The sequence below is a fragment of the Choloepus didactylus genome, chromosome 7 (genome assembly GCF_015220235.1).
Source record: "Choloepus didactylus isolate mChoDid1 chromosome 7, mChoDid1.pri, whole genome shotgun sequence".
NCBI classification, from domain to species: Eukaryota; Metazoa; Chordata; class Mammalia; order Pilosa; family Megalonychidae; genus Choloepus; species Choloepus didactylus.
The window spans coordinates 22,566,917-22,589,212 of NC_051313.1; the positions used below are offsets into that span (position 1 = coordinate 22,566,917).

The window sequence follows — 22,296 nt, forward strand, 5'->3', positions numbered from 1 at the left end:
CACCTGAGACACATCTTTACACTGGTGGGAAGCTGCAGGCTGACGAGTGCCACCTGACGGACAGAATAGGAAAAACACAGAGTCTATCTAGAGGCTTCACAGGAGGGTCTGACAACCTACGGGGTCTCAGTCTCAGGGAAACGGGATACGGAGTACACGCTCTTCCTGAGACCTGGCCCTGTCTGGACTGGGAAAATCTGATTGGGGTCTATCATATCTTGGGAGACCCTCTCACAAAAACGATACATAGAGGCAGAGCGAGAACAAGAAAAACAAGAGGTGGAAAATTCTGATCAACTAAACAGAAGCTATGTTAGAGGTCTACAATAATTTGAACTGGATGCCAAAGAACAGATAAAGAACAAAACCAACCAACAAGACAGCCCTAGGTAAAAGAGTGAAAACGAGCTCCAGAATAAACTAATCAAGAAAATCAAATGCTTAAACAGCTAAAAATAATGAGCCATTCTAGGAAACACAAAAATATGGACCAGCCAAAGGAACAAGGTGACACTTCAACTGAGATACAGGAATTGAAACAACTAATTAATAATCAAATAAATCTCCTAAATCAATTCAAAAATCAAATTGATGAGCTGAGGGAAGATACGGCAAAAGAGATAAAGGATATAAAGAAGACACTGGATGATCATAAAGAATTCATAAACTTGAAAAACCAAATGGCAGAACTTATGGGAATGAAAGGCACAATAGAAGAGATGAAAAACACAGTGGAGGGAAACTTACACTGTTTGTAGATGACATGATCCTACATGTAGAAAATCCAGAAAAATCTACAGCAAAGCTACTAGAGCTAATCAATGAATACAGCAAAGTGGCAGGCTACAAGATCAACAAACAAAAATCTGTAGTGTCCTATACACAAGTAATGTGCAACAGGAGGATGAAATCAAGAAAAAAAATTCCATTTACAATAGCAACCCAAAGAATCAAGTATTTAGGAATAAACTTAACCAAGGCCACAAAAGACCTATACACAGAAAATTACAAGAAACTGCTGAAAGAAATCAAACAAGACCTTAAAAAATGGAAGAACATACTGTGATCATGGATTGGAAGACTAAATATAAAGATGTCGATTCTACCTAAATTGATTTATAGATTCAATGCAATACCAATTAAAATCCCAACAACTTATTTTGCAGAAATAGAAAAACCAATAATAAAATTTATTTGGAAGGGCAGGGTGCCCTGAATAGCCAAAAATATCTTAAGAAAGTGAATGAAGTGGGAGGTCTCACACTACCTGACTTGGAAGCATACTACAAAGCTACGGTGATCAAAACAGCATAGTACTGGCATAAAGATAGATATACCAACCAATGGAATCAAATTGAGTGTTCAGTAATAGACCATCTCATCTATGGACAATTGATCTTTGATAAGGCGGTCACGCCAAATCAACTGGGACAGAACAGCCTCTTCAATAAATGGTGTTTGGAGAACTGGATATCCATATCCAAAAGAATGAAAGAGGACTTGTGTCTCACACCTTATACAAAACTTAACTCAAAATGGATCAAGGACCTAAACATTAGAGCTAAAACCATAAGACTTTTAGAAGAAAATGTAGGGAAATATCTTAAAGATCGAGTGATAGGAGGTGTTTTCCTAGACCTTACAGCCAAAGCACAAGCAATTAAAGAAGAAACAGATAAATGGGGTTTCCTCAAAATTAAACTTTTAACTCAGGAACTGGGGAAAAAATGCAGAAATGTTGAACTTCCCCCCCACCCCTGAGTTATTACTAATATTCTCACAAACATTGAAGACTAACAATTTAGTAGGATAAGCCCTCAATCTTGGGGCTTGCCCTTTTGAAGCTTGTTACTGCAAAGGAGAGGTTGAGCCTACTTACAGTTGTGCCTAAGAGTCTCCCCCAGAGAATCTCTTTGTTGCTCAGATGTGGCCCTCTCTCTCTCTCTCTCTCTAAGCCCACTCAGTAGGTGAACTCACTGCCTGCCCACTATGTGGGACATGACTCCCAGATGTATAAATCGCCCTGGCAATGTGGGACATGAATCCTGGAGTTCAGCCTGGACCCAGCATTGCGGGATTGAGAAAATCTTGACCAAAAGGGGAGAGCGAAATGAAACAAAATCAAGTTTCAGTGTCTGAGAGATTTCAAATGGAGTCAAGAGGTCACTCTGGAGGGCATTCTAATGTACTATATAGATAACCTTTTTTAGTTTTTAGTGTATTGGAATGGCTAAAAGGAAATACCTGCAACTGTCAAACTACAACCCAGTAGCCTTGATTCTTGAAGACTATTGTGTAACTATGTAGCTTACATGGCGTGACTGTGTGATTGTGAAAACCTCAGGGCTCACACTCCCTTTATCCAGTGTATGGACAGATGAGTAGAAAAATGGAGATAAAAACTAAATTAAAAATAGGGTGAGATTTGGGGGGTGGAATGTTTTAGGTGTTCCTTTTTACTTTTATCTTTTGGGGAATAAGGAAAATGTTCAAAAATTGATTCTGGTAATGAATGCACAACTATATGATGGTACTGTGAATGACTGTATACTGTGGCTGATTGTAGTGGATGTGAATATATCTCAATAACTATATTTAAAAAAAAAAAAAAAGAGATACCCCATTAGATCTTGGCTAGATTTTGTAAGGTCTATGCTGGAAAAATAAACATATTATCATGGATCAGAGAAGAAGAAACATGTAAGATTGCCGTGATTGGAGATGGGAGGTATCAGGGAAGACTTCACAAAGGAGGTAACTTTTGAACTTAGTCTTTAAAGGTGAGCAGAACTTCAAAGATGAGCTAAGTGTAGTGGTTGTAGTAAGAATGGCTGGCACATGGGGATCAGGTACAAGAGATAAAGCTGAGAAGGCTGATGAATAGTCTTGAAGGCAAATGGTGAAAGCTTCATAAGCAAGAAAATTTCATATTCATGTCAGTAATTTAGAAAGAACTCTGATGGCAGCAGCATTAGAAAGGGAGCAGAAGGAGGCATAGAGGCCAGTCAAAAGATTCTAGCAGTATTCAATGCAAGAGAGATAGGTGTCTGAAAAAGCAGAAATACTGGGCACTGAGAAGAATGAAATGATTTTTGTTTCAGGTCCCTTAAACTCTGGTGCCAAAACTTTTTGTGTCTACCTGAGGGCAACATGTTCTGGAACTGTGGTCCTGATAGGACAGTCAAGGCATACATGTTCTGTTTATTGAATACGTAAGTGGGAATGTCACCTCAAGAGCCATTAAATCATTTCATGAATGGAAAATCTCCCTTACACCATCAGCTTGCCTGGAACCACCCTGTGACACTTATTTAAATGCTATCACTGTGCATTTTTTTTCTTTTCCTGTATTAGTTTTTCCATTATAAAAGTAATATATGTTCCTACAACAAAATGTGGAAAATATTTTTTAAGCAAAGGGAAAAAAAAACACATTAAATATTATTTACAAAGCAATAACTTGTTAATATTTGACATGTTTCTTTCTAGCCTGTCTGATAGGCCTAGGTTCCCCACCCCCTAACATTTTATTATGAAAATCTTCAAACATATTGAAGTGTTTAAAAACTCTTAGAGTAAGTATTTGTAAACTGACCATTAACATATTGGTATACTTGTTTTATCACATTTTTATCCACCCATGCATGCATTTCAGATAAACTGCAGACACCAGTATATTTGCCCCTAAACACTTCGGCAGGCACAGCATTAACTAGCTTTCAGTATTTGTTAACAGTTTTTATTTCTTTTAAGGTAGGCAAAATGTACATGCATGAAAAGCATGTGTTATGTTCTCGAGGCTTTATGGATTCCAGAAAAGTATGTTCTTAAGTTTACCCATTCCTGTGGGTATGAACCCATTGGAAATAGGATCTTTTGGCAAGTAGGATTGTAACTTAAGATGTTATCCACCTCATTCGGGGTGCATCTTAATCCTCTTACTGGAGTCCTTTAGAAGAGGATGAAAGAGAAAGAAACAAAGAGAAAAGACGCAGATCAAAGAAAAAGCCTCGGAAGCCAGAAGCTGAAAGCAATGAAACCCAGAAGAGAAGGGGGAGAGAGAGACCAGCAGATGCCACTATGTTCCTTGCCACCTGATAGAGGAGCCAGGATCACCATCAGCCTGTCTTCAGGAAGCAGGTGTCCTCCTGATGATGCCTTGATTTGGACATTTTCACAGCCTCAGAACTGTAAGCTTGTGAACTAATAGATTGCTATTAATAAAAGCCAGCCCATTTCTGATATATGGCATTTTGGCAGCCTACAGACTAGAACAGCATGTATCTTAAGTGTTTGTTTGCTTTTGACAAAGACATACACCTGTGTAACCCAACACCTGCCAAGTTACAGAACATCACCATTATCCCAGAGTTCCTCATGCCCCCTCCAAGGCAAGCCCTGCCTTCACACCACTCCTGAAAGGCAACCACTCTTCTGATTTTTTTCATCTTTGTTTTGCCTGTTCAAGAATTTCATATAAATGAAATCATACAGCACATACGCTTTTATGAAAGCTTCTTTTCATTCACACATTTCTGAGATTCAGCTGCATTGTTGCATTATAAATAGAGTTAATCTCTTCCACATCGCAACTTTCCCAAGACGGGTTTGATATATCGCAGGTTGGCATAAGAAATTAAATGGGAATATTGGGGGAGTTTTGCAGAAGTCGCAGGTGACACACGAAGGCCAGAAGATGACACACACAAGCTAGAAATGTAGCATTTGATTTGGGGATGTAGCTTTTGGTTTGGGGATGCCAAGCTTGTTTACGGATGCCAAGCTTGTTTACGGCAATCTGCCATATGGCATCTCGCGGTGATCTTGCAGTGATCTTTGCATCTCGAGTTTCTTATATCTTGTGCTGTATAAATGCCATAAACTCTATTGAAATCATGGGTCCCAAGTGTTGAGTTCCTAGTGGTTCAGAAAGTGTGCCCAAGAAACAGAGGAAAGTGATTAAATTGATGGAAAAAGTAGAATTGTTAGATAGGCTTGTTCAGGAAAACCGGTTGCTGTGGTTGGCCACCATTATGGCGTTTATGAGTCAACCCTAAGGCATACCAAAGAAAAAGAGAAGGAAATCTGTGAAGCCCTTGCTGCAGCTATACCAACTGCAAAACATTTACATAAACCACAAAATCGACATCTCTTTCATGCAGAAAGTACAACATTCTTCTGGGTGCAGGATTGCTATAAAAGAGGCATTCTGGTAGACTCTGGCATCATATGAGAAAAAGCTAAGTCCTTATATGATTCCCTAAAGGAAAATGAAGGTGAACGGTCTACCCCTAAGGATCTTCAGGCCAGCAAAGGCTGGTTGGAAAATTTTTAAAAAGGTTTGGCCTACACAATGTAAAAGTAATGGGAGAGGCAGCATCTACCAATCAAGAGGCAGCTAGGGAGTTTCCTAAAACCCTGAAAAAACTTTTTTTATATGGATTTTCCAGATCATGGGAGTGCTAAGGAATAACCAGTTCATTCCTTTTTATTGCTGAGTAGTATTTCATTATGAAACTATACCACAGTTCATTTATCCATTTTCCTGTGGATAGTCATCTAGACCGTTTCCAGTTTGGACCTGTTACAAATAAAGCTGCTATAAACATTCTTGTATGAGTCTTTTTGTGGACATGTGTTTTCACTTCTTGTGTAAATGACCTGATATAGAATTGAGTCATAGGATAGATATGTGTTTAAGTTTATAAGAAACTATGATTAGGCACAGTTTTTTACGAGCATAGAGGGACATGCAGGTGTAAAGTCCCCAAGACAGAAACTGTGCCTTTGTGTGTGATGAATAGCAATGAACATAGTATGGCTGCATGCAGCAAAACAAGCAAGGAGGATAACAGAAATGAGGCCAGAGACGTAAGGCAGCAGGGAATGTCGTGTAGGGCTTTGTAAACAACTATCAGGGCTTTGGCTTTTGCCTGGTGAGAAGGGAAACCAGTGGAGTGTTTGAGCAGAGGGAGGAGTGACACGATCTTCCTTGCATGTTAATAGAATAGCACTTTGGGTGGGCATACTGAGAATACACTGTAGGGTGAGCAAGGACAAAAGCAGGGAGTTAAACATGGAGGGTATTGCAGTCAGGTAGGCAAGAGATGATGTTTTGGCCAAGGTGACAGCAGTACAAGTAGTCAGAGGTGGTCAAATTCGGAACAGATTTTGAAGGTGTTGCTGACAAGGTGTGCTAATGGGTTAGATAGGGAGTTAGAGAGACAGCAGTCATTGATGACTCCAAGATTTTTCCCCTGAGTAATTGAAAGACTGGGGTTGCCATTAACAAAGATTGGGAAGACTGTGAGAGGAAAAGGTTGGGGAGAGTGGACATTCTGAACTTGAAGTACCTGTTTTATATCAATACAAAATATAATGCACTTACCTGAAAGATACTTGACTTAAGCATTGGCTTAATTAATGCATGATTGTTGACTGTGGATCCATTTCTACCTATGTGATTTTAAATAAACTAATCATCTAATAAGGATCTGATTCTCCTTAAACAGAGGTGGACTTGGCCATAATAAAATGATTTAAGTTGAATAAGAGATATTTTTAATATTTATATTACTAAAATAAAAATTGATTTATGCTCAGATGAATCAACAGGTTCAACTTCATTTTAGTGACTTGGAGTACTTGGCACTTAATGAGAGTTGTGGGTATCAACTTTTGTAGATGATCTTTTGACATCTAGACTTGTATAAGTATTACAATAATAAACACTGTGCTCTTGACCTTGAATTCTTCATATTAAAGAAGAGGTACTTCTACATCTGACAGTTAACACTTCATACTTTCATATATTACAATCAGCCAATTTATTAAACACTTCTCACTTGGACTCTGTTTTCAGTACTAAAAATAGAAACTTAAATCCTCTAGAGTGTTCCTGTGCCAGATAAGTCCCAAAACCCAGAGGCAAAAGCCTCTTCAAGAACATTAACCAGATGCGTCCCCCTTTCCCATAATGTCAACACACCTTTTCAACATGAACAAGTTAGGGCGGTCACTGCTTAGACAGCCCTGAAGATTGGGAAAGTGATTAAACTAGAGGAAGGGGTAGCAACAGATGATAGAATTCGACAAAGGATTACGAATACCAAATCTTTATATATATTTTTTCTTAGTTACTAGAGTATTAGAATAGCTAGAAGAGAATGACAATGGTCGAACTGTAACCCATAATATTCTTTGAAATTTGCTTTATAGCTTCTTGTTAAATCATACTGTGAAAGTTATCTTTCTGTACACGTTATATTTCACAATAAGGAAATAACTGAAATTGTGGAACTGTAACCCATAACATACTTTGAAATTTGCTCTGTAGCTACTTTTGAATTGTACGTTGAAAGTTCTCACCTTTCTGTATGTATATTTCACAATAAGGAAATAACTGAAAATGTAGAACATTCTTTGAAATTTGCTCTCTAACCACTTGTTAAATCGCCCTTTGAAAGTTATCACTTTTATGTATATATGCTACTTTCCACAATAAAAAAATGAAAAAAATAATAAAAAATAAAAATAAAATAGAGTCCAGAGAGGCAAAATTTGATGCAATATCTTTTCATTTTTTATTTAGTTTTCTTCTAACTAAATAGTTTGAAATAGTTTATTGTTAATAATTCTACAGTCCTGCAATTACAAAACAAATAGTATCACAACATACATAAATAAATGGCCTTACTACTACTATAAATATTTTAAAGAAAGGTTATTAATTAGCTTTGTCTTGAGCTTATGTTATAATGAAGGAGTCACAAAATACTTAAGACTACTGAAAAGGGTAAGTGAATTTTTATTGTAGCAATTTGGCTCAGTCTTTGCAAGAAAAGGAGAGACTCTCCACTAAAAATGTGTTTCCAAGGACTTTCCAACAAAGAAGACAAACAGGAGAGAATACTAAATCTATATAAATTAAATCAATGGACTAAACACATTTTTGAAGAGGTTCATAAGGCATTTAAGAATACCTTAAATAACTTGCACACTATTTTCATACTATCGTCAGTTATATCACTGCAAGCAGTAAAGCATTCAATGGTTGTACATGTCAAAATTTCCTTTCTTATAGCTAGTCAGATTTTAGCTGATTTTATGGAAACTTGTAACTGCCAATACAAGTAGGTGTTCAGGGAACTACTTCACAAAGCAGTGCTGAAAACCTTGTAATCCGATTTTGACAGCCTGTAATGCCAACTTCCAAATTTCCTTCTTCACCGCCAGTGATTAAAATGAAATTGACATTCATTTCAATTGTAAAATAAGTAATATTAGGAGCAGAACTCAAGGAAAGTACATGTGGGTCCCTTGGCCAAACTGCCAGACTGCCTGTCTAACATTAAGTGTTCACTACTCTGTCCTACTGCCACATGCTTTCAGAAGTGTTTCCCCCTCCACAGTCTCTTCTGTGGACATATAACTATTACAGCACTTACTAAATTCAAACCACTGATTATGTCTTACCCCTCTATTAGTTGATGACAGACTGTCTTTGCTCATTTCTGTATTCCTTGATCCTATCACAAGGTCTGGTATGCATTAAATCCTCAACAAATGTTTGCTGAATGAACATATGAATGAAAAAACTAAACTATTGACTCCAGATGTTTTAACCAAACATTGCAGTAAGTATTTCATTACTTAAAACTATATTTTATATCACATTCACACAAAGAAAGAAAACTAGTAATTTCAGCTCATTCCCAACATCAATACATTAATCCTTATGCTTATTTATATACATGTACATGGGATTATTATACACTGGTACAATGTAGGAGTAGCTCTGAGCACCTACTCTTCATTCACATTCACAGATACATTAAATTATCTGATTATGGAGACACACAGATGTATTAAAAGGCCTTAGCACCAACAGGCAATTCCTAAAGAAATATGCCTCAGGAAATGATATTATAATAATATTAATATAGATGTGAAATTTTATTTTAATAACCAAGTCTATGTCTACTTTCAAATGAGGCCTTTTACATGACAGAAGTTTTTTATTTTAATTTCCCTTTGGTACAAGAAACAAGCCATAAAGCAACAGATTCTGCCAGTTTTAATACTTTAATATAACCACTTTATGTTTCTTCCCCTTTTATATTCCTATAGTAAATTCCATTGCAGTGAATTCTGTTGTTAGCCACATTGACTGTTATTACAAATTCACTGTTAGAGAGCTTTCAGGATCAATATATTACAAAGACGCTAGGCTTCAGGAAGAGAAAACCAGCATCTGAAATTTAAGTGAAAAGTGATACAGATACAATTCTTTCCATCAAAAAGGTCAGAGATTGCTGTGTATTGGAGTATTCTGTATTTTGAATAATTATGTGTAAAACTAAAGAATTGTCAATAAATAGTTTTTACTCCTTCAAAGTAAAAAAGATGCTAATAAAGTACTTTTCATACTTGTTTATTCTTCATAGTGAATACACATAAATAAATCACTCTTCTAGTTGACTACTGACAAACGAAAATATTTGAATTTTTAAAATACAGAGCCCTTAATAACAATTTTTATGGGATTTTATCCATAGTATCTTACACTTTAGATAAGTAACCATTAAAACAAAGAAGTCAATGACAGATATTCATTTAAACTATATCATAGATCAAGAAACATACACTCAGAAAATATTTAAGGCCACTCTGTAAAAGCCTCTCATAAAACCCAACAAACCGTAAAGTTGCAAGCAGACTTCAAAGGACCGAAATATTAGTTTGTGTTGCGCCATGATTAGGAAAGTCTCCCACTGTTGACATTTTCATGTTCTTAGTTTATCAATCAAATAATCAGCCTGTAATTTAAAAAAACATTTTTTATTCTGTATATCATAGCCTGTATCAAATATTTCTCCTGGCATCCCTATTATAATAAGCCACAGTCTAAGAGTCAGGTACCATATATTCTGTTCCTAGAAGTACCTTGCCAAAATATCTCTAAATGTAATAGTTTTATAAAATACAGTCAAGTTATTCTACATTGTATATAAACAGGCAAATTTTTGCCTACATTACATATTTATTAAAAAGTTTCAATAGGAAAAAGTAAACACGTAAAATACTAAAGTTTTAAAAAATATACCAAAGTCATGTAATTATATTGTTTCAGAAAGGTTTTCCCAATTATTTAATATTATCTGGAACATCATATAAGAGATTTGGGGATAAACTTCAATATCTTTAACTAGATTTCCTCAGAGTCTCATAATATGAGTTGAGTCCCACAATACATCGTTTCCAGATCCTATAATTTTGTTCATTTTTCCCCCAACTAAAAAATAACTTATTCTTTCATGAAAGGAAATACAATTAAAAACACTGCAAAAATGTATTTTAAAATACACTAAGTTACAAATTCTTATAAGGGATAAAGAAGGACACTATATAATAAAGGGTCATTTCAATAAGATATAACAATTATAATTACACATGCACCTATCAGCAAATTATATGAAGCAATGCTGACAAATTTGAAGGGGAAAATAGATGGTTCTACATTAATAGTAGGAGACTTGAAAACAACACTTTCAATAATGGATAGAACATCTAGACAGAAGATCAAGAAGGAAAGAGAAGACTTGCATGATACTATAATGCAACCTGACCTAACAGACACATACAGAATGTTTCATCCAACGGCAGCAGAATATACATTCTTATCTAGTGCCGTCGAGTCATTTTCTAGGATAGACTATATGTTAGGTTGCACAACAAGACTCAACAAATTTAAAAATATTGAAATAGTGCAATGTATCTTTTCCAATCACAATGGAATGAAGCTAGAAATCAATAAGAGAGAGAAATGGAACATTCACAGATGTGTGGAAATTAAAGAATAAACTTTTAAGCAACCAATGGGTCAAAACAGAAATCACAAGGGAAATTAAGAACCACCTTGAAGCAAACGAAGATGAATGCACAACATACCAAAACTTATTGCATGCACCAGAGGCAGTGCTGAGGGAGAAATTTATAACTCTACAAGTTTACAGTAAAAAAGAAGAATAGGGACTAGGGAGTTAAGGCTTAAATGTACAGAATTTCTGTTTGGAGCAATGGAAAAGTTTTGGTAATGGATGGTGGTGATGGTAGCACAACACTGTGAATTTAATTAAGAGCGGTAGTATATTTGAATATGGTTAACAGGAAAATTTAGGTTGTGCATATGCTACTAGAATAAAAATTTTAAAACTTCATGGACCTGCACAACATAGTGAACCCTAAGTTAAATCATGGACTATAGCTAAAGTACAATTATTAAAATGTGCTTTCATCAACTGTAACATATTTACCAAACCAAAGCAAAGTGTTAATAATAGAATAATAGGGTGGTATATGGAAACACTGTATTTTTACTCATGATAAAAAATAAAAAGAAGAAAGATCTCAAATCAGTGACCTAATCTCCTACCTGGAGGAACTAGAAAAAGAAGAGCAAATGAAACTCAAAGTGAAGAGAAGAAAAAACATAGCAAAGATTAGAGTGGAGAGAGGTGTTAAATGAATAGAAAATAAAAAAAACAAACAAACAATAGACTCAAAGAGACCAAAGGTTAGTTCTTTGAAAGGATCAATAAAATTGACAAACCTTTAGTTAGACTGACAAAGGAAAGAAAAAAAGAGGCTGCAATCAGAAATGAAAGGGCTGTTACTACCACCAATCCCACAGAAATAATTTAAAAAAAGTTTATAAGACGATACTATGAACAACTGTATGCCAACATACAAGATAACCTACATGGACAAATTCCCAGAAGCACACACTTCCTACACCGACTCAAGAAGAAATTGAAGACCTCGACAGACATATAACAAATAAATATACTAAATCAGTAATCAAAAACCTCCCAAAAAAGAAAGGTCTAAGACCAGATAGCTCAATTTTACCAAACAGTCAAAGAAGAAATAACACCAATCCTGCTCAAATTATTCCAAAAAGTAGAAGAGGAAAGAACACTTCCTAGCTCATTCTCTAAGGGCAGCATCACCCTAACACCAAAGCCAGATAAAGATACCACACACACAAAAAAGAAAAATACAAATATCCCTTAAGAATACAGACTTTTTTAAAAAAATCCTCAACAAAATACTAGTGAACAGAGGCCAACAGCACATTCAAAGAATTATATACCATGATTAAGTGGGATTTATTCCAGGAATGCAAGATTGGTTTCATATAAGAAAATCAATTTACGTAGTATACCACATTAATAGAACAAAGGAATAAAAAACACAGTATCATCTCAATTGACATAGAAATGGCATTTGACAAAATCTAGCACCAACTTCCTAATAAAAACACTCAGAAAACTAGGAATAAAAGGAAACTTCCTCAACATGATAAAGGGCATATACAAAAAACCCAGAGCTAATGTTATACTCAATGGTAAAAGACTGAAAGCCTTCCTACTGGGCTCAGGAACAAGATAAGGTTGCCCACTGTTACAGGAAGTTCTAGCCAGAGAAATTAGAAAAGAAAAAGAAATAAAAGGAATCCAAATTGGAAAGACAGATGTAAAACTTCCCTTATTTGCAGACAGCATGATCCTATACATACAAAATCCCCAAAACAGAAAAATGGAACCTCATCAACATTGAAAACTTTGCAAAGGACATTATCAAGAAAGTGAAAAGACAACCTACAGAATGGGAGAAAATATTTGGAAACCATATACCTGATAAGGGTTTAATATCCAGAATATATAAGGACTGCCACAACTCAACAGCAAAAAGACAAACAACTCTATTATAAATGGGCAAAAGACTTGAGACGTCTTTCAAAAGAAGATATAAAAATGGCCAAAAAGCACTGAAAAGATGCTCAACATCATTAGCCATTAGGGAAATGCAAATCGAAACCATGAAATACCATTTCACACCCACTAGAATGGTTACTGTTTAAAAAAAATGGAAAATTAACAAGTATTGGAGAGGATATGGAGAAACAGGAATCCTTGTATGTTGGTGGGAATGTAAACTCATGCAGCTGCTGCATAAAACAATTTGGCAGTTGCTCAGAAAGTTAAGAATAGAATTACCATCTGACCCAGTAATCCCACTTCTAGGTCTATACCCAAAAGAATCGAAAGCAGGGACTCAAATGGATATCTGCACACCGAAGTTCATAGTGGCTTTATTCACAATTGTCAAAAGATAGAAGAAATTAAGTGTCCACCATTAGATGAATGGATAACAAAATGTGGTATATACATACAATGTAATATTATTCAGCCATAGAAAGGAATGAAGTTCTGATACATGCCACAAATGGCTGAACCTTAAGGACATTGTGTGAAGGTGAAGTCAGTCAAAAGCACTAATGTTATATGATCTCACTTACATGAAATAATTAGAGTATGCAAATTAATAGAGTCAGAAATTAGAACACATGGGCAAGGGTAGGGGTAGGGAATGGGGAGTTAATGCTCAGTTGGTAGAGTTTCTGTTTGGGGTGATGGAAAAGTTTTGGTAATGGATGGTGGTGACTGTTAACAGAGCATTTTGAATGTGTTTAACACTACTGAATTTTATACCTGAATGTGGCTAAAATGATTAATTTTAGGTTGTATATATGTTATCAGAATGTAAACTATGGACCTACAGATAATAAAATTATAATATCATTTCATTAATTGTAACAAAGGTACTACACTAGTACAAAACGTTAATAACAGAATACTCTGGGAGTGGGGAGGAGGTATATGGGAATTCTGTACTTTCTGCAGATTTTTCTGTAAACTTAGAACTTCTTTAGTAAAAAAATTAGAAATATATTTGAATTACTTGATTGCAAAAACACAGATATGTTGTAGAAAATTTAAAAAGAAAAAGAAAAAAAATCCCTTTTTAAATCACATTGAATGTTTAAAGAAACTATACAGCTGTCCTGCAGAATATTCTACCTTTTTATTTCAAACATATATTTATATATATATATGTTTTTTATCTAAACAAAATCATTGGACATTCAGATGCTTTTAAATTTCTTCTGTACTATGACTAGAATAATGCCATACAGTAACTAATGTTAAAGAAATACTATTTGATGATTATTCAGATATAGCAACTATATGTTACCTTAACACCAAGGACACAAAAAATAAGAGCCTGGTAAATTATTGGTCAAATGGCCCTTGGAGAACCAGAGTCACTCAATAACTGAGGCTTAATTGTCAGAATTACAGGCCTATGAACCGCTGAATTCTATTTCACTTTTTTTCTCCACAAAGCAAAATTGTACAATTTTTTAGAAAAGCACAAAGCTACGCTGTTAGATCTGGTAGTTGATGCTACTACTGCAGTCCTTTTCTAATGAGTTTAACCTATCAGAATCACAAAAACCAACTTCTACAATGATGATGCTGATGATAACGGTGATATAGGCAACAGGTAACATTTACTATCTGCCAGGTACTATGTTAAGTGCTTCACAAGTGAATTAACTCATCATTTCTCTTATCAACCTTATCAGGCAGGCACTATTGTCTATATGCAGATAATAGATAAAGAACCAGAACCTTAAGAAGCTTAAGTAAATTGCACATGGTCCCTGAAGTACTGATGATGGAATCTAGATCTGATTCCAAAGTCTGAACTCTTAATGTCATGATGCTTCTATATTGTATCTACTGCTTGAAATTGGGAGATTTAGCCATATCTCCTCTTCCTACAGATCTGATGATCTGGAAAATCCTTCAAATTAAAAATGTTATTTGGAGTATGTTTAAGATAAAATAGGTGACCAAGCCTATGAGAACTGTAAGTGCCTACCATTGCCAAAAAAAGAAATTACAACAAAAGGGACAAATAATGTGTCTGGTACAATAATAACACTTACTGTGATAAACCAGTAGGAATTAACTCTATAAACAAATTTTGATATGAAGCCAAGCTGAGTGACTGGTGCCAGAACATGAAGGTGCAAGTGGGAAATAGAACAGAATGGTGGCATATGGAAACCCATCCTAAAATGCAAAGGTAAAGAGACAATTGACAAATCAGTTTTACAACAATTTAAAGCTATTTTTTCAGGTTAAAACACACAAAAGTTAAAGGCATCAAAAATACATTACTTAAAGTAGACATGGCGCCACTCATATCTCTTTGTTTATATACTAGAGTATTCACAATTTTGCTTCCTTTCATGTTGAAGTTCACAGTAACATAAAACTCTTCATCAAGGAAGGCCTTAACAACATACTGTGCCTCAGTAGAACCTTTATGAAGTCTGAGTTGCCACTGTCTTATCACTTCAGTTCTTATATTAAGCTTTAATTCTTCTACAATGACTCTAAAAAAATTAATGGGCACTCAAGTAGAACCAGTGTTCATATACTCCAATATGTAGCCAGTAGATGGCAGTCTTTCTCCTTAGCTCTAATAAAAGTCATTTCCTTAACAACAACAAATATTTCAGTAGTGAGAATTATAAAATCAATTAAAAAAACACTTTGTTATCACCTAAGTCTCTTGTTTAATACTGAAAATAAGTTACAGGATAATTATTTATAATTATTTGCATTATAACCAAAAGAAATGTTTTTAAAATAGCAAAAGATTTTCAGAAATATGATTTAACTTCTTAAAAATCAGTCTACAGTTAAAATTCACATTTGCCGAGTAGACCAAGGCATACCTGTAACAGTAAATCACAGCCAAGAAATATTTACCTCATCAAACTAGAAGTGAGTGGGAGCGTGGGAAGAAGACACATAATGTGCTGTATTACAGCAATGATCCTCTGGGACTAACAATGTAGAGCCAGATGCAGCATGTATTGGAAAGCTTCCACCAGTAGCTAGAAAGGAAACTAGGTTTTCCTCTGTGAAACAAGATCCATCTAATTTAGGATCAAGTAATCTGGAAGCTAGAAACAACCCATAGGTTCAGTCAATAATTATTTTACAGATGGGGAAGCCAAGACCCAAAAAGTTTAAGACTTCCCAGGGTCACAAAGTTAGACAGTGGAGAGCTGGGATTGGAACTTAGGGCTCTTGATTTCCTGGTCTAATGTTCTTTCTTCTAATAAGAACTCATGACTGGGAAGGAACTGTGCTGCTTCTGGCCAAAAGATCTCAAATACCGTTTGTTCCTTTTCATGATCACACTTGGAGATAAAGGTTTTCAGAGGATTTTCACACACATTATCTCATTTGAGCCTACAAGTAGCCAGAACAGCTATTATCTTGAAGACGTTGAATGTCTTTTCTAATGTTACACAGTCAGAGCAACAATTAGAATGGACAACATTAGAATTCAGGTCTTCTCTGTTTTAGAAGTGATATCCACTGTACACTACACAGCAAAGTCAGAAATATTTTAAAAAGAAAAACATTACATAGATAACTAAAGGAGCTGACAAATTGAACATTATGTGCTACTGCACAAACTGTGGCATTCGTCAGTTCAAAAAAACGATGAATTCAAGTTAATTTCATGCTACAAGTAAAATATATTTTTAAATCACATAAGTTTTTTTATGAAAATTAAATTTATATACAGTTTTATAGGAATGCATAATTGAACAAAGCACAAAGCAGGTGGTTTTGTAACTGTATTTACCTACCCACTAGTTATATATACTTATCTGCCCAAACCATTAAGTGGAGATTATCAGAATTGCTAAGACATGGGAGGAAGAATCTATGTTTATTAAATGTACAATACCAATGAACTATATTCTTACTTTTAGGAAGGTTGCATTTAAACCATGAACTCAGACAACTTTACGTCCATTTTCCATTAAGACATAAAATTTCAGAAAACAAACAATAATGTATATGTGGTGGTTTGGAGCTGTATGTACCTCAGAAAAACATGTTCTTAAATTTAATTCATTCCTGTGGGCATGAACCCATTGTAAGTAGGACCTTTTGATGAGGTAACTTCTGTTAAGGTGTGACCAACCTCAATCAGGATGGGTCTTAATCCTATTACTTGAGTCCTTCACAAGAGAATGAAATTCAGACAGAGAGACAGAAAGCAACAGAAGTAAGAAGCTGAAATCAGTGAAACGCAGAAGAGAAGGGAGAAGCCAGGAGAGGCTGCCATGTGCATGGCCATGTGACAGAGGATCCCAGGACCAAGGATTGCCAGCAGCCAGCCCCAGACCACCACAGTCTTCAGGGAAAAAACAAGGCCTTGATGATGCCCTCATTTGGAATTTTTTCCTAACCTCAAAACTGCAAGCATTAAATTTCCATTGTTTATGCCAGCCCATTGCATGGTATTTCCTTGAGCAGCCAAGGAAACTAAAACAGTACAATATTAGTTTCTATCTGGAAGTTATACATACCTCATATTTTTGAAGTCAGTGAAATTATTCCTTTCAAGAATGGCTTTTCCAACAATTACCATTTTCTCAACTATAAAACAGAAAGAAGCTACATTTACCATTTCATTACTGGAGACATAAAGTTCACTAAATTGCTATTTATCTTAACTTTTTGGCACCTAGTCAAAAGTTGTGTAAAATAGGTAAACATTTAAAGATAAATTGAATGGCCCTGTATTAGTCAGGGTTCTCTAGGGAAACAGAACCATAAGTATTATGAGATTTTTACAGGAATTGTCTCACATGACTGTGGGGATGGGCAAGTCCAAATTCCATAGAGCAGGCCACAAGCTGGGAACTCCAATGAAGGTTTTTGATAAATTCCCCAGCTAGCTTAAGTAAAGATGGAAATTCTCCTCCTGACTACTAAGTCATCACTTCTTTTAAGGCCTTCAATGGATTGAATGAGACTTCTCTCATTGCTGAAGGCAATCTCCTAGTTGATTGTAGATGTAATCAGCCATAGATGCAATCAACTTACTGATTATTTAAATCCACAAAATATTCTCACAGTAACAATCAGGCTGGTGCTTGCTTGACCAAACAATTGTACACCATAATGGCCAAGGTGACACATGAATTTAGCCATCACAAGCCCCAAGTTACTGAGAAAATTGCTTATCAACAACTGACAGGAAGGTTCAAATTGAGCCACAGTTGCAACATACTATCACAAAATATCACACACATAGGCTGACTTACAACAGCTGTTATTAAGTGACTGTTTAGGACACCTGATCCTACTGAGGCCTTATTTTAATGCTAAAGAGACCACATAATTAAACAGAAATTGTATAAATTAAGAAGAAAGACAGGAAAACCTTGAATTTGTCTTTGAGTCTAGATCAGAGACATGATATCCATTCAAGTCAGCCTAAGCTTGACTAGACAAACTTGTATAATGACTTTAGCTTCCAAACTATATCTGCCATAGCATCTTTCTCTGTGCTTTATGGCCTTCAGATGGGAATAAGCCTACCCATTAAAAATCTGGGGTAACCTGAGAGCTTCAAAGCACAATACCAAACCTTAGGCCTTGCCACCTTTGTTTCTGAATGGTATAATCATGCGTTTGAAAGGAGAAGTGTGAGAACCTATAGGTGTACCGAGGTATATAAAACCACTGCTATTGTTTACTTCTCTAAACCAGGCTTAAGCCAGGAGACTGCCAGACTCCCCTGACTAGGCCAATACCATATGGTCAGAAAAAGGTCCCAGCATAACTGCAGGCCAGCCTGTAACTTGTTTTCTTTTAAAATGCTCTCAAGATCCCAAACAAGTGGGTAAATATACAAGGCTCAAGTTTTTCTTTTAATTTTTTCAAAAGGTATGTGACCATTTAAAGCCAAAACTATAACACTATTATGGATTTACAAAGTATGTAGGTGTAATATATATGACAACAATACCACAAAATTTGTCTCAAAGTTTCATAAATTTTACATGAATTAGTATAATATTAACTCCAAGTAGACTGTGACAATTAAAAGATATGTACTATAATCTCTCTAGTGCAACCACTAAAAAAATGCAAAGAGACATAGCTAAAAAGGCAACAGATAAATTAAAATGGAATATTAAAAAATATATTTGATCAACCTGCAAGAAAGCAGGAAAGAAAAAATGGCAACAAAAACCAAATGGGACAAATCAAATAGAAAACAAATGACAAGATGGGAAACCTAAATCCAATGATATCAACAGTTACAAAATATGTTAACAAGCTAAACACTCCAATTAAAAGACAGATTTTCAGACTAGATTCTGGGACGTGGTGGGAAATAAGACCCATCTTTAATGCTATCTTTGTCTTTAAATATGAGTATTCAGTTTGGATGAATGTAAAAGGATAGTAAAAGATACCCAATGCAAATAGCAGGCAATAAGAAAGCTGAAGTAGCCAAATTAATAGTACAAAAAACAGACACAAAGAGTGCTTCCAGAAATAAAGAGGGACATTTCATATTAATAAAAAAAGGTCAATTCACTGGGAAGACATGACAATCGTAATTATTCACTCAGCACACTGAAAACACATGGAGCAAACACTATTGTTAGTATCTCTAATAGACAGCTATTCTTTATTGTTTTCTCCTTTATACTTATTTTGGTTTCTTTCCAGTTTCTTAAAATTGAAACTTAAGTCATTGGTTTTAAACATTTTCTAAAAAAGCATTTAAAGTTATAAATTTCCCTCTAAGATCTGCTTTAGATGCATCCCACAAAAAGTTATATTTTCATTACCAATCAATTCAAAGCAATTTTCTAATTTCCCTCATGATTTCTTCTTTTTGTTATTTATTTAGAAGTGTGTTGCTTCATTTAAAAATATTTAGGGCTATTCTAGATTTTTCTGTGTTTCTCATTTCATTCCATTGTCAGTGGAGAACATATTCTGTAAGATTTCAGCCATTTGAAGTTTATTAAGCCTTACCTTATTCCCCAGAATATGGTCTATGTTGGTGAACATTCCATGTGCTCTTTAAAAAGTGTGTAAAATGCAGTTAGGAGGAGTTCTATACATGTCAATTAAATCAGTGTTTTTTTTGTTTTTTTTTTTTTTAATGTTCCAAGTGTGATGGATTTATTTTACTCTGAAGCAAAACCAAAGATTCCACTACAGTACAGAGACCGATATATTAAAAGGTCATGAAAAAGTGGTGTGGGACATGCAGGACATAATGTACAAACTGGAGGATCAGGTCATTTCCTTTATAACATGACACTGTCACTGAGAAACACTTAAAATAACACTGAGGAACCGAACTGAAATGTGGCACACACATGACAACTTTCATGCATGCCTTCAAGTGCCTCCCACAGGATTCACTTGCAACCTCTAGACTTTGGTGTAGGGAGGATTACAATTCTTTGGAAGAATAAAAAGTTCACACTTTTGAAACTTCACAGAAGAATTTTAAGGCCAAAACAGTAGGTTCACTTCTCTTCATCTCCAGGGACAAATCTGATACTCGACTCAAAATCATATTAAGCCTCTAGGTTCGAATCCCAACCCAATCTTGTAACCGCCTGCATTGAAATTCTTTCCATCGATTAAAGCTGATAGGGTCAGTTTGACTCCTGGTCGAAGGCTCTGAGTATAACCAAGTCCAATCAGGCTGGCGTTATTTACTTTAGCAGATACAGAAGTTCTACAATCCAGCTTGTATTTAGCAGCAATGCCAAAACGGGTGTTGTTACTGCCAGCTGTCCAAGCAAGATTTATTGAAGTTTTGAGCTTCTCATTAACCTTCTGGTAGATAGAACCCCCAAATTCAGTGAGTATGCAGCTGGAAGTCTGCATCTTTGTAACCAAGGGCAAAATTATTCTGTGACAGTTTGGATTTGACTATGTCAAAATTCATCTGATAGCCGGCAAGCCAACCTTCAAGGGCCAACACAGCCCAGCCACAGATGGTTGGTCCAGAAAAATCTACATCAACATTACTGCCAAAACTGAAACAATCCCATTTATAGGAAGGAGGCCTTTAATTTCCCACTCTTCTTTCCTGTGTTCGGTACAAATATGGAATCAAGAGTCTCTTTCAACCCTTCAGCCAGCTTATTCCCCAAAGAGATTCTGTCCCAAGGGTATTGTCTGTGTTCCATTTTTGGGTGGAGGTAAGTTTGTAAAGTAAGTCCATATTTGTTTCTAGGTTGCCTGTGGGATGCTTTCTCTGTATCCGAGGAAGCATGACCAGAAGTAGAAAATTCCACTCCACTACAAGACTTGGTTTTCAGATCTATTTTGACCATGCCAAACCCATACCGTTTGTTGAAGATAACTTTGGCAGCCTCTCCTAGGTCACAGTAAGTCGGAGAGTTACACATATCTCCAACCAGAGGGCCTGTCTCCGCCAGGGCAATGCTGAAGGTCTTCTTCCTTGAAATTGTTTTTGAGCTCTTCCATATCCTCACTATTTTTTCAACTTTATAGATTGTATAAAAATTATGAATTGCAACAATTTTTAAACTTTTATCACAGAAATATTCAAATATAAACAAAGGCAAAGAGACTGGTATAATGAAATCCCAAATACCCACCACTGCTGCTTTAAAATTATTAACATCTGATTTAACAGTTATAAAAACTAATTACACAGCCTTCATTTTCCATAAACTCACCTCTTCTCTGAAGATTAATTTCAAAATTCCTAAGAAGCCACAGAAATGACCACAAGAATGAAAACAGAAACTTTTAATAAAAAAGAAATACTACAATGTTTCAATAACAGCTGGGTAAATTTAAACAGGAACTGATCTTGTAGGTCCAAAAACTACCTCTAGTTTTAAATCAGATGAGTTCTGAAATGTACTGGCAGAAGTCCAGATGACTAAGGAGATTTGCAGTATACAGAAACAACAGTTTAAAAACTGGTAATTCAATAGTGTAAACACTAATGAACTACATACACATCAAGGTGACTGGCCATCAAAGAGGTTTCTTACTTATCTTTTAAAGATCTGATTCAGTTTATCTATCTTGAAAGCTGCCTTTAAGGACTGACCAAACTAATCCCAGACCCTGGTGGAAAAGGCTAGCAAAGCAGATTTGAAATGAACTTAGAAATATCTTAGGAAATGATAGCTGACAAGTCACAGAAGGCAAGAATAGAAAAAAAAAAAATGTGCAATAATCCTGTAAGAGAGAAGACTCAGAATCTCCTTTACAAAGGTTAAAATTTCATCATTAAAATCTCATAATTAAATTTTTGTACAAATTAACTTCATTTACACAGTAAGTCACTTACAACAAGGCAGGTACTAATATGGTCTCACTATCAGGCAATACGAGTTCATAGGCCATAACTATAAATTATTTGTTTATAGTTAGGCATATCACCTTCCATTTTCAGAGTTATGGAAAGCCATCATTTAAAAAGTCATAAAGAAGCATTATCTTTTGGAGAAACCTATTAAATTATTTAAAGATTAAATAA

General features: G+C 35.3%; 1 protein-coding gene and 1 pseudogene across 1 annotated transcript in view; both read right to left on the reverse strand.

The window, feature by feature from the left end:
• Positions 1-7,615: 7,615 nt before the first annotated feature.
• The window catches only part of HINT3 (histidine triad nucleotide binding protein 3), a 30,623-nt gene continuing 15,942 nt past the window's right edge, over positions 7,616-22,296 (reverse strand). The window contains exons 3-5 of the mRNA XM_037844485.1: positions 17,318-17,387; positions 14,861-14,987; positions 7,616-9,818 (exon numbers count right to left, since the gene is read on the reverse strand). Coding sequence (XP_037700413.1) covers positions 9,786-9,818; positions 14,861-14,987; positions 17,318-17,387 — 230 coding nt within the window. The 3' untranslated portion in view covers positions 7,616-9,785. The remainder of the gene's footprint in view (positions 9,819-14,860; positions 14,988-17,317; positions 17,388-22,296) is intronic.
• Positions 19,636-21,509, reverse strand: LOC119540345 (annotated as a pseudogene).